The sequence below is a fragment of the Carettochelys insculpta genome, chromosome 4 (assembly GCF_033958435.1).
Source record: "Carettochelys insculpta isolate YL-2023 chromosome 4, ASM3395843v1, whole genome shotgun sequence".
NCBI lineage: Eukaryota > Metazoa > Chordata > Testudines > Carettochelyidae > Carettochelys > Carettochelys insculpta.
The window spans coordinates 66,204,764-66,218,292 of record NC_134140.1 but is presented as its reverse complement, the minus strand read 5'-3'; the positions used below and the strand labels follow the sequence as shown (position 1 = coordinate 66,218,292).

Here is a 13,529-nt window from a genome sequence, read left to right as displayed (position 1 = left end):
TCGTACATGGCATCCATCATTGTGTCTCAATCTCTAATGCATTTACCCTTGCAGCAATCCCAGAGATGCAACGAAGTCAGAGCCCAATTTCACAGATGGAGATACCGAGAGGCTAAATGACTTGTGTAAAGTGGCAGGCCAAGGACTTGACCCCAGGATCCTCAAGTCCTAGGTTAGGACACCTAATCACTGGCCATCTTTGCTCTTGAACAGTAATTAATAATGGAAAACATATGTTTATTGCGCTAGATCTTTAACCCCTACAGGTGAAATTTTAAAAATTCAGAAAGAAGGCATTTGATTTGTTTGCTACAGGTTGAACCTCTCTCATCCAGCACTCTCTCCTCCAGCAACATCCATTGGCATAATTTTAGTTTGCCAGATATCCACTTGTCATGGGTGTGGCCAGGTTTCCTGTAGTCCTATAAAGTTTGCTTACAGCCACAAATCCTGGATTTTGGTTTTCTGTGCTGTTACTTAACTCTAATTCTAATTTATCCCTAAGTGTCTAAGGCTATGTCTCATGGGAATAAGGGGACTTCAAAGTAGGCGGGGCCCTTTCGAAAAGGAGCCCCGTCTGGACGCGCTGCGCGGCGGCAAGGCGCGTCAATTTCGAAGCGCCGCTGCTGCCCGCATGCTAATGAAGCGCTGAATATGCATTTCAGTGCTTCATTAGTAAACTTCGAAATGGCCATTTGCATGGCCATTTCGAAGTTTGGGGCATGCGTAGACACGGCCTAAGAGCCCAGTAAGCAGTGGAAACGTTGGTAATGCTGCTAGACAATATGGGCCTCCCTTGGTTCAGTGAATTTTCTTATTTGACACCTGTCAGGTCCTGGGGGGTGCTGGAGAGGTTCAACCAGTATAGTTATTTTGTTATCTAGCTTAGCCTTTTTAGACATCGGTGTATTGGCCATAGATCATTAATCTCCCCTAGTCTGAGCACAGATATTTTAGCATTATTCTTCATTAATTAAAGTGCAAATATAATGTGGTGGCAATTAGGAAAACAGACATGAGCCTTTGTCTAATTGAACAGAGTTATTGTTGCGACTATTGTAGTAGTGAAGGTAGCGTTTTCGGGAAAACACCTCATTACATAGTGCCCCATATTTTTACTAGGAAGCCAACAGTTCACCTTTATGGGATAAAAAGAAAGTTTCCCATTTCATCTTATAAACAAAATAAATTAAAAAGTGTGCCCTAACATGATGGCAAACTGAATTAGCACCCATTTGTTGTGGAGCCTTTATAAATGTGTACACTTCTTGAAATGCAAGAAAAGTGCATGTTTAGATATTTTTTTTTTTTGTGTAAATATGTGATGTCTTATATGGAAAAGGCAGATAAAATAAAACTGGCAGATTAGAATGCAGGTTCAACAAGGGGATTTACATAGCTTAATCTGCTCATGTAACAAACTGAGCAGCTGCTGGTCCGGTAGAATTTGAAAGACCATTGTCTGCATCTGACTCAGTGACCTTAACTGAGCACTGCAAAAACAGGATCATGATACAGAATACGGAAAGATAAATACAAATTTCAAACCTAGTGCAAAATCCATCTGTAAATTGCAAAAGTGATGTTTCTATTTGCCCTTTTGGAAGGGGAAGATTAAACTATTAGGGTCAGAGGCAGGCAAAGAGGAATTAAAAGAATTACTGTAGTGGGTTGAATCCTGAAGGCAACATATTTTTGGTTATGGTTGTTGTGATCTAGAATGTGTAAAGTAGACTACTCTGCATTAATCGCTGTAAATACTAATAAACTGAAGAATGTGTTCTGTCTAATGATATACATGGGTCCCCTAAGGGAAGATTCATATATCAAAGACATTTGTGGTTACCAACTTAAAAGACTGTATTGTAAATGTCTTGATAGGTTTCCCAGATTTTTTCAGTACATGTGAGAGAATGTTGCCTAGTCAAAAAAGATGGCATGAAATGCTTTTCAATGTGGCTGAAAAGCACATTTTGCTTTGTTTATAAAATATCCCAAGCTTTACGGGAAGGTGCTGGTAGCATCACTGAGAGGGGAAGAGAATGTGCGTGCTCACCCTGTTTCTGCCTACAGTCAGGCTGACATGCCTACTTGAAGCCAGAATCAAACACCCATGACCAGAGGTCTGACAGGAGGAAGCAAGAGACATATATATATTTTTTTATGATAGTTGAAGGCATTTGCCATCAGATCTTTCCCAGAATCTGTGTCAATGCACTCTTAAACTAATATAAACTCATTCTACATATCCTAGCTTATTTCTGTGCTAATATCAACATGCACTTGTTGGTCTGTAAACTTCTTTAAGAAATTTGGTGGAAACTGTCTCTCCATTTTGGTCAATCATATTGGCCGTGTCTACACTAGCCCCAAACTTCGAAATGGCCATGCAAATGGCCATTTCGAAGTTTACTAATGAAGTGCTGAAATACATATTCAGCGCCTTATTAGCATGTGGGTGGCCGCGGTGCTTCGAAATTGACACGCTTCGCCGCCACGTGGCTCGTCCCGACGGGGCTCCTTTTCAAAAGAACCCCGCCTAATTCGAAGTCCCCTTATTCCTATGAGCAGATGGGAATAAGGGGACTTCGAAGTAGCTGGGGTCCTTTCGAAAAGGAGCCCTGTTGGAACGAGCCGCGCGGCGGCGAGGCGCGTCAATTTCGAAGTGCCGTGGCCACCCGCATGCTAATGAGGCGCTGAATATGTATTTCAGTGCTTCATTAGTAAACTTTGAAATGGCCATTTGTATGGCCATTTTGAAGTTTGGGGCTAGTGTAGACATGGCCATTAAGTGCTAAATGAGATTCTTTGATGTTGGCTTTCTACTTTTCCCTATAATCAACCATGCCAAATTTTGGTAGCCTTTGCTTCTTTTATTTAGCACCTTCCTTAGCTGAATGTCAACAATGAGTCAACTCTCATTCTTTAAACTAAAACTGAATAATCACTTATTTTAAGTTGGGCATGGCTTATTGCTGAAAATTAAATTTGTTATACGTCCCTTTTAAAAGTACAGGCTGAACCTCTCATCTGGCACCCTTGGGACCTGACCATTGCTGGAGGAGAGAATTTGCCAGATGACAAGAGGTCAATATTTTCTATCACATTACCAACACTTCTACTGCTTACTAGGCTCTTAAGACACTTATGGGTAAATTACAGTTAAATAACATCACAGAACACTGAGAGCCAGGACTGGTGGATTATGGAGTTTGCGGGATGAGAGAGTTCTGGGCAAGAGAGGTTCAACCTGTATCTCTTAATATGTCTTAGTTTAAATTTAGAGTGTACCCTGTCATGCCATCATGAGAAACTTTGTGCCTGAACAGGTTGATATGGACACTTTGGACTCCCTTGTCTTTTAAGAGTTGGTGTCAACAAATAAATCAAATGATACTAAAACTTCATAAGCACCCAGCACTCAGCCCTACGAGATTGAGTGCTCTGACCCCAATCCAGCAAACCACTTATGATTTTAACATTAAGCACATGGACAGTCCAGTGACTTCTCACTTTTTTTAAAATTAAATGTGTCCTTAAGTGCTTTGTTGGATGAGGTACACAGTGCTCAGCACCACATGAGATCAAGCCTTTTGGTCAGATGTAAAGGTCAAAGTTGCACAAACCTGTAAAGGCTCTGTGGCTAGAACTGCAGAATTTGACTGAGGACATATGCTACTATTGTATAGTTTCAGAATAAACACCTGCTCTTAATTTAATAAAGGAAATTGATGTAATTCCATGTACCTTATGATCATCAAATCTCTAGCCATTTCATCATTTAAATTAATGCAATTGAATTTGAATTTTTTTACAGCATACCGTGTTTCTAAATCTAGAGAGACTATTTTTTATTTTCAAGTATTTTGCCTTCAGGAATCATTGCTTCACTTTTAATATTCCTTGATCACGCAATAAGAAATTCAAATAATGTGGGTGTTTTTTTAAAAAAAAAAAAAACAAAAAAAAAAACAACTTTTTTCTCATCTCCCCTCCCTCCTAGCACTCAGGCGAAACTCTTATTGATGTTAGAAGTCTTGATGAGTAATATATACCAGGGTCCAAATGCTCAGCTGGTGGTATGTTACACCAGCGTAAGCTCCCTTAGACTTACAGTTATACTCTCATGCCTTCCTAGCTATGTAGAGCTTACATGACCTCCTTTTACAAGCAACCTTTCCTTTCAGTTCACTAAGACTGAAATGAAAGGGAATACGAATACACATTACTTTAACTCACAGCCTAAGGAGCAGAACAACTGAGTATAAACTCAAAGCAACTAACTGGAGAGTTTAAACAAAGTAGCCCAATTTAATTGATACCCAGGTATTTTGCTTACATCTTCTGGCTCCTTCAATTCCCTGCACGTCAGCCAAAGAGGCTCCATTGACCCTACCTGAAAGTAAGGAAGCCTGATATTCTTCTCACAGCTGGGTAAATCTGACAAAACCTCAGTACAGTCAATGAAAGCACTAGTGTAAAAATGTATAGCCCTCCTTTTTTTTTTAAACATATCACTTATGACTTAAGCCAGTTGTCTTTTGTTGTACATAGCCAAGCCAGCAGAGGGAGCTCAAAGATTTTGATCACCTTAACAACCACAACACACACATACAATATAAATTTTCAGCATATTGATACAGTACAGACTATATATAGCTCTACTCCTAAGAGAATTCCTGTAAACAGAAGCAAAGGTCTTTAAAACAAATACATGAAATTAATATACATTTACAGATTTGAATTTCGGAGATTTAGCTATTAATCAATGAGTTCCCTAATATATATTTAATTTGCTCTCTAAAAATTCTTTATGTAAAGATAAGAAATATTTGTAAAAAAATTGGATAGTGTGGTTCCAGGTCTCTAAATTGTCTGCATAAATAATGATTAAAATAAATCCCAAGACGAAGATAGCTGGTCTGATGCATGTCATGTAACTTGGACAAAATAAACATCAAATAGTAAAATATTGTAAGATGACCCCTATTCAACATAGATGAATAAAAAATCCAGTTTGTTATAAAATGCCAGATATTACTATTGTAAATATAAACTGAGGTACATAAACTATCCACGTTTTTAAGAGCTATATATCATCACTGTTGAGAAGGTAAGAACGAAAAACTAAATTAAATGTCACAAATAGTCATGTATGTTTCATGGTTCATATTTTAAGGTGACTATTTCATTCTGACAGAGATCAACAATTATTAGCCATAAGTAAAAGTCTTCTCTGAGCAGCATCAGTGCATAAACAAATTAACGGTATTATGAAGTGTCAGTAATTGCTGTGTGATCTAGGATGCACTTTTTTGTCCAATCTTAAAATGTTTACAGATGTCATTACTAAAAACTTAACCCTATTCCATGGTGCTGATAATGCTTTGATGTTACCTATGTTTTTAATTTTTGTGACTTTGAGCTATTTATGCTATATCATGGTAAGCGTATATTGTTTAATGGCACTTGTGCCTGAGAACAAATTAAACAGAGAGTTTCTCCATTGGAAAAGTTGTCTTTCAAATATCATTATAACACAGGTTAAATATTACATGTAGATATTGTTTTAACCTGTTTTCAAGGTAGTAATGGGCAAAACGTGTCACCTTCTTTGGGAGAATATAAACTATTTACAATGTGTAACTTAGTAATGGAGCAGAAATGGCTAAAATGAGAATTCAGAGTTCAAGTTAAATGAAACAATTCTGACCTTGTTTTTATTTAAGATTAAATTTTAGCTTTTGTGAGCCAGAGGAGCAGAATGACTAGGGAACACTTTTATAAAGCCAAATACTGAAGAGACAATATTATTCCAATAAAAGTTATATAGGGCCTAATTCCATTGATTTCAGTGGGACCACTCCCATTCTTAAAGGTAGGCATGTGTTTATGTATCTTGATGCATGGGGACCTGATGTTTTCATGAGTACAGTTGGGTCTTATAGAGGCAGTATCATTCCTACCTGTTTAGTGATTGGTTCAATACCTCTCCCCACCCTACCAGCACACCTTGGAAGAGAGAAATACCTAAACACACTCTGTCCAGGGACTGTGTGCTTTTGTGAACACTGTGTCTTTTTGCATAATCTGCCTCCAAAGTTGTTGTTTTCTGGATAAAATTTGCTTTGTCCAAAGTCCACATAATGCACTCAGTCTACTCAGAGAATTGCCATAGCTACCCATGTTTTTGCTGTCCATGAATCAAAAACCATATAAATTTGTAACTACATTAGCATGTAATTGCACGGGAAATTACATAGTGTTCTATGTTTTTAAAAGGGCTTTTAAAACATTAATTAATCTCTATCTCTGCTATATTGGTATTTTATATCCTTGTTCTACAAATATGAAAAATTGAGCACAGAGAACATAATAGACCCGGCAAGGCCACGCGGGAAATCAGTGACAGTGTAGAGATTAAATGCACATGGTTTGGGCTCCCGGTCCTGCAATTAGTACATTATACCCTTCTGCTACCTGAACTGAAATTAAATAAAAGCACTACTGTGTCTACACTAACACAAAAGATGTGAAGTTCATTATCAGGTATAAATATTCTAGAAATGTTTTGCTTCCAAATGATTGTCAGTATTTGTAATACAATAAGTACATAAATGAAAGAAATTGGAAGGCAGACAATCTGTTTTCCTAACTTACTTCATTCTTTCCTAGTATATTTCTTTTAGATGAAACCGTATCAGAAACCAAATTTCACTGAAAAGTAAGGACTAAATTCTCATTTCCCTTGGAAATCTCAAGCGAACAATTCCAGAACAGTAGATTAGTCCAGCTTGCTCAGGAAGGCTAGGCAGGGTAAACAGAGGAGATGTAGCCTTAGATATGAAAAATGTAATCACCTGGACTGAAGTGGAGAGAATATGGGAGATATGTTGAGTGTCTCTGGTTTAGGTTGGAAGAGGGAGAAAAACAAGGGTGATGTCATGCTAGGAGTCTACTACAGACCTCCTGCTCAGGTAGAAGGGGTGAATGAGGCTTTTTCTAAACAGCTAACACAATCATCCAAAACGCAGGATCTGGTGGTAATGGGGAATTTCTACTATCCACACATGTTGAGAAATTAACACAGCGAGGCACAGACTATCCAGGAAGTTCTTGGATGGCTTTGGAGCCTTTTTGTTTTTCATTTCAGGAAGTGAAAAAAGCTACTAAGTTCTAGATTTGATTTTAACAAATAGGGAGGAACTAGGTGAGAGAGTGCAAGGCACCTTGGGACAAAGTGACCATGAAATCATAGAGTTTGTGATTCTAAGGAGTGGCGAAAGGGAGAACCACAAAACAGACAATGGATTTCTGGAAGGTAGATTTTTGGTAAACTCAGAGAGCTAGTAGGTAAGATGAAGAGAAAAAACAATTAAAGATAGTTGGCAGCTTTTTCAAAAGGACATTATTAAAGGCCCAAAAGCAAGCTATACCACTGCATAGCAAAGATAAAAAGTATAAGCCAAGCCACTCTTTTACTAGCCAGAAGATCTTGCCTGATCTGAAAATCAAAAAAGTAATATATAAAAAGGGAAAATTAGAACAAATTATAAAGGATATAGAAAAGCAAACAACACATGTATGCATGGGGCCAGATTTGAACACCAAAAGCACAAAACTAGCTCAGATTTAGCTAGAGACATAAAGGCCATGGCTACACAAGGAAGTTTCCTCAAATACTTGACAGCAGGGCCGATTTCGAAGTCACATTTTAAAGGGCATGGGCCACCTTTCAATATGGCTCTTCCCTTGCCATGTGAGGAAGAGTGCCTTGTTTTGAAAATAATTTCAAAAGGAAAATGTGAGTAGCTGCTGTGCGGGGCCCTCTTTCGAAAGAGAGGGTCCTCCATGGTACCAGCCAGCTGGAGTGTGGAGATGCCCTGGCCAGCCCCAGAGGAGCTATATGCACCCTGGATCTGGCTGTGTTTAAAGTCCCAGGGACGCGAAACCCTGTGGCAGGAAGCTGAGAGCATGCTGGCAGCAGTGACAGCATGAGCTTACAGCTGCATGCCCTCCAGCACAGTGATGAGGAGCCGAGCCAAACAAAGCCAAGCCAGCCATGGCCAACAGCCAGGAGCCCTGGATTGCCCCCCTGCCCCCCAAGGGAGCCAACATCATCCCTTGTAAGGGCTTCCAGAACTCCAGCCAGGGTGGTAAGAAAAGGGCCCTGTCTTGGTTAGAGCTGAAGCTGCAGGACCTCCTCTGCTTGGGTGGGGGGAATGAACAAGGAAGCCCAGTGGTTGTCATCCCAGTCCCCGATGACAAGCTGGTCCCGCCACGCTGTGCTGGTGTGGTACATCCACAGGTGCTGTCTAACCAGGGGGGGGTATGCACCTTGCAAGATGAGGGGGTCTGCAGGAAGGCAGCTAGGTGGCTGGCAGTCCAGAGCCTCTGCAGGACTGTCATGACCAGAGGGGCCAGTAGGCTGCCAATCGCATCTCAGAATTCCCCATCAGTTGAGCTGGTGGAGATCCATGTAGTTCTCTGCAGTGGCACTGTGGAGGGGCCCTTTAAGGGAGTGGCTGTCTGCAGCTCCCAGAAAGGGCTTGTCAGCCATGCAACCCTGTCTGCAGCATTTCCTGATTCAGGCTTTCGGAAGAGAGCCCATGGCTATGTAGCCACTCACTTTCAAAAGGTTGGAGGGCCCTTTTGAAAGGGTGGATCAATGCTTCGATCTGCTTTTTGTGTGTAGCTGCTCCTTTTTGAAAAGCGAGCTTTCGGATAGTAGCTGTAGTGTAGCCACAGTCATTCTATAAATATATATAAGAAACAAGAGGAAGACCAAGGACAGGGTAGGCCTATTGCTCAGTGAGGAGGGAGACACACACAAGCAGTCCAGTAGCATTTTCAAGACTAACAAAATGATTTATTAGGTGGTGAGCTTTCATGGGACAGACCCACTGCTTCAGATAACAGCCATACCAGAACAGAAGCAATATTTAAGGTACAGAGAACCAAAAATAGTAATCAAGGTTGACATATCAGAAAAATTGTAATCAAGGTGGGCAAATCAGAAGAGAAGAGGGGTAGACGGAGTGGAGGAAGTCAAGAGTCAGATAAAACAAAGTATGTAAAAGAGTCCTTATAAAGGGCTAGGTAATTGGCATCCTGGTTCAAACCACCTATTAATGCATCGAATTTGAATATAAAAGAGAGCTCGGCACTCTTTGTAAGTGATTTTTCAAGTTCCTTTTCAGTAAAACACAGACTTTCAGGTAATTAACAGAATGTCCCACTCCATTAAAGTGCTGGCTGACAGGATTGTGAGTTGAGCTTTTTGATGTCTGTTTTGTGTCCGTTCATTTTGTCAAAGTGTGTTTACTGTTTGCCCTATACACAAAGTATATGGGCATTGACGACACATGATGACATATATGATGTTAGCAGAGGAACATGAGAATGTACCTGTGATTCTGTGAATAACCTGGTTAGGTCCAGTGATGGTATCTCCAGAATAGCTATGTGGACAAGGCTAGCAATGGGACTTGTTGCAAGGAAAAGTTTCAGTATTGGTGGTATTGTGGCATAGCCTGTGATTGCTGATGAGAGTCCTCCACAAGGTTCAGGGGTTGTCTGCAGGAGAGAACAGGCCTGTCACCTTGGGCCTTCTGATTGTGTGGCATCCTGATCAAGGGTGGGTTGTAGGTCAGTAATGATGCATTACAGTGGTTTGAGTTGGGGGCTGTATGTTATAACTAGTGGTGTTCTGTTGTTGGTTTTTGTGGGCCTATCTTGAAGTAGCTGGTTTCTGGGTATTCGTTTGGCCCTGTCTATTTGTTTTTTTTTTTAATTCTTCTGGTGGGTAATTCAGGTTTATGAATATTTTTGGTAGAGATGTTGTAGTTTTTCATCTCTGCGAGTAGGATCAGAGCAAATGCGATTTGTACCTAAGGTCTTGACCGTAATCAATGGATTTTGGGGCCAGGGGGTGGGGTGGAAGCTAGAAGCATGTAGGTAAATGCAGTGGTCAGTGGGTTTCTGGTGGTGTGAGGTCCTGATCAGAACCATTCTCAGAGTTGTTTTTGTTTAGCGTTCACAATTATGCTGAAAGGGCATAACAATAGGGGTTCCACATATGTCTGTTTTGGGACCGGTTCTATTCAGTGTCTTCATCAACAATTTAGATAGTGGCAAAGAGACTATGCTTATTAAGTTTGCAGGTGATACCAAGTTGGGAGGGGTTGCAGCAGCTTTGGAGGATAGGGTCAGATAGCAAAATGTTCTGAACAAACAAGAAGTAGTCGGAGGTAAATAAGATGAAGTTTAATAAGGACAAATGCAAAGTACTCCACTTAGGAAGGCACTTAGGAGGTGGCTATGTAGGAAGGAGTACTGCAGAAAGGGATCTAGGGGTCATAGTAGATCACAAGGTAAATGAGTCAACAGTGTGGTGCTGTTGCCCAAAAAAAAAACATGATTATGGGATGCATTAACAGGAGTGTTGTGAGCAACATGTGAGAAGTCATTCTTCCGCTCTACTTAGCACTGATTAGGCCTCCGTTGGAGTGTTGTGTCCATTTCTGAACACCACATTTCGAGAGGTGTAGAGAAATTTGGAGAAGGTCCAGAGCAGAGCAACAAGAATGATTAATGGTCTAGAGAATGTGAGCTGTGAGGGAAGACTGAAAGAACTGGGCTTGTTTAGTTTAGAAAAAAGAAGACTTAGAGGAGATGTGATAGCGAGTTTCAAGTACCTAAAGGAGGACTACAAGGAGGAGGAAGGAAAATTGTTTTCCTTGGCCTCTGAGGATAGGACAAGGAGTACTGGGTTTAGACAGCAGTCAGGGAGGTTCAGGTTGGACATTAGGAAAAACTAGCTAAATGTCAGAGTGGTTAAACACTAGAATCATCTGCCTAGAGAAGTTATAGTGTCTCCATCGCTGGAGATAAGAGCAGGGGATGGTCTTAGATGGTGGTTGGTCCTGTTGTGAGGGCAGGGGAGTGGACTTAATGACATTTTCAGGTCACTTCCAGTTCTAGTGTTCTACGATTCTGCCTCCAAACTCCTGGACGCTAATGTGTGTAAGAGCATCTGCAGACATCTCATTGGGATTAGCCAATGCATTTGTATAACTTGTTTGCTCACTAGATATATGCTTGCCAGTTCCATGGCTTTCCCCATACTTGTCCTCTGACCTACTAAGGAGATAAATGCCTGGAGTACTTCTCCACAACAGTTAAGAATTACATAATTCTTTTGCTTAATTTATGCCATGTTGGAGCCCTGGCTCTTCTAGGCATGGCAGTTCATAGCCCTGTTACCTTTAGGCTTTCTGGTAAAATGCTGGCTTCCTCATGCTATTTTCATCACAAATTAAGCGCTGCATAATTGTCCTGTTTTAAGTCAAGTAAGTTTCTTTGACTGCTGGCCTTTGAAACCTTTTCAACGCCTACGATGCACGTTCATTGAACGTGCTCCCCCATCCCCCTCAGAAACCACAACGTGAAGGTAGTCTTTTTCCCTTAAAAGACAAGCTGACTATGTCACCTTAGATTTCCAAGGCTTTCAGTGTTTCGACATCTGATATTTTTCTGGTGTACTGGATTCTAAGTACTTATTTTTCTTCAATCACATATACTATACATTGGTGCTACATTTTCTTTTTTGTAAATCACATCTCATTGAAAGTAAAGACATTCAATATGTGATGTATATCCCCTCATCTGCTCTATAAAATAGAGCACCATGTAACTTACAAAGCCACTTAATGATCCATAAGTTGTGATATTAGAAAAGTAAAATGCCATAGAACATAAATTTTAACTCAAAAGTAAAGAAACCCCCTCATACTACTAAATTTCATTAAAGCTGTCAGAAAACATGAAAGTATCTCTGTTGGCCTTCATAAGTTTATTCTTCAATGTAGTAATAGTGAAATGATGAAATTTCTTTCAGAAAATCCAACTATTGAGTTGAATATTCTATTTATTGATTTTTTTCAACCATAAGAAAAATAATTTCCTCCTCAGCTTAGCTCCAAACTAAAAAAAGGACCCTACTTACTGCTCAGTTTTTCAAGTTATTTTAAGTTGCACTTTAAAGGGTTCTAAAGTAAAGTTCCTTACCATGGTTGTCTCTGCAATGGACCCAAAGCTGTTTATAAATATGTTACATGTGACATTAACTGGAGGGCCTGCAAAAGAAAATAAGCTGTGTGAACATCAAAATATATTACGTGAAACTGTGGTGAAAACAAAGATACTGTCACTTGGGAAGAAGACAGAGATGACATGCAGAAATTCTTCTAAGGTTACCGAAGAGTGTTTTGTTGTTCAAGTTATTTTATATGTTTATAGGTGTTTTTTTTTTTTTTCCCTCTTTCCTCCAGTTTTACAATGATTCATTAATTTGTAGAAATCCCAGTTAGGACTCGAAAGATGCAGGAAAGCCTTTTGTCTTGAGGGAAGAAGCCAAGGAAAAGTGAATATGCTTTTTGTGAATTTGTGCTATATCACCGTAAACAATTTAGGGGTTACATGTTAGTTTTAATAGAGCATAATATAGATCACGGTGCTTCTTTACAGCAACCAGGAAAAAGTTAACTTCTTATTGGCAGATCTACAATTTCAGTTAGTAACAAAAGCACAATAATACATCTTTTAGCTTCTCGAAGCACTCGGGATACAACACAGCTAAGAAAAAAAATAGCCTAAATCTATTCTGTTTTGCGCCGGCAACAGAAATGGCACTACCCCATCTCCACCTCTGAGGAAAGTCGATGGGCTGGCAATACGAGAGGAGAGGCCCAGCAGAAAGCGTCTGTTACAATTGGCCTGAATTTTTCAGAGATGATGTCAGATGGAGGTTCTAACACAGCTACCAAATGAAGGGGAATAGACCAGGCATGAGTTGTGATATCAAGAGTAGTGGCTCAGTTGGGTGGGATCAAGGAAGATGACAGCCTCATCAGGCCCCTGGGCAAGGTAAGGCAGGGCATCTCAATGCTCCTAATAGGAGCAGGGCCTCAGGCAGGGATTGGGCAGCCAGCCCTCCTCGCTGCCCAGACAGCGGTGCTCCAGCAATGATTTAAAAGTCCCTGTGGCACATGTTTGCTTTGCCCCTTCTCCTTGTTCCTTGTTAATGGGTCTGGGTGTTACTCAGCTGGCTCCTAGCACCCCTGTGGCCAGTTTCCAGTGTGGGTAAAAGTCGAAGAGAAATGATTCAGCGAGACCTGGGATTTGTTGACGAGCCTTGGGTGCATGAAAGGGGGTGATAATTTTGTGGCTTCACTGACTGAGATAAGACCTTCTGTCCCTTGTGAGCCAAGGTGCCTATCTCCACTCTATGGGGAGGGGGGGCAACAGTGTAAAAATGTAGGGAAGTAGTGTGCTAGGATTCAGAGCAAGCCGAGTCCTGGGGGCTATGCTGAGGGAAAGCCTACTCCGATATATGCTTTACATGGGTCATGGAAAGGTAGCGCTCCTCCCCAGTGTTATAGTCTAGTAGAAGTTGTGGCCTGCCAATTAAACCCATTTGTGTGCTTATCCTAAGTTCAACTGTGTCCTCATCAGTTGTGTTGGATCCA

General features: G+C 40.6%; 1 protein-coding gene across 1 annotated transcript in view; it reads right to left on the bottom strand.

The window, feature by feature from the left end:
• GLRA3 (glycine receptor alpha 3) overlaps positions 1 to 13,529 on the bottom strand; it is a 130,363-nt gene that overhangs the window by 76,906 nt on the left and 39,928 nt on the right. The window contains exon 3 of the mRNA XM_074991865.1: positions 12,070 to 12,137. Within this exon, the coding sequence (XP_074847966.1) occupies positions 12,070 to 12,137 (68 nt within the window). The remainder of the gene's footprint in view (positions 1 to 12,069; positions 12,138 to 13,529) is intronic.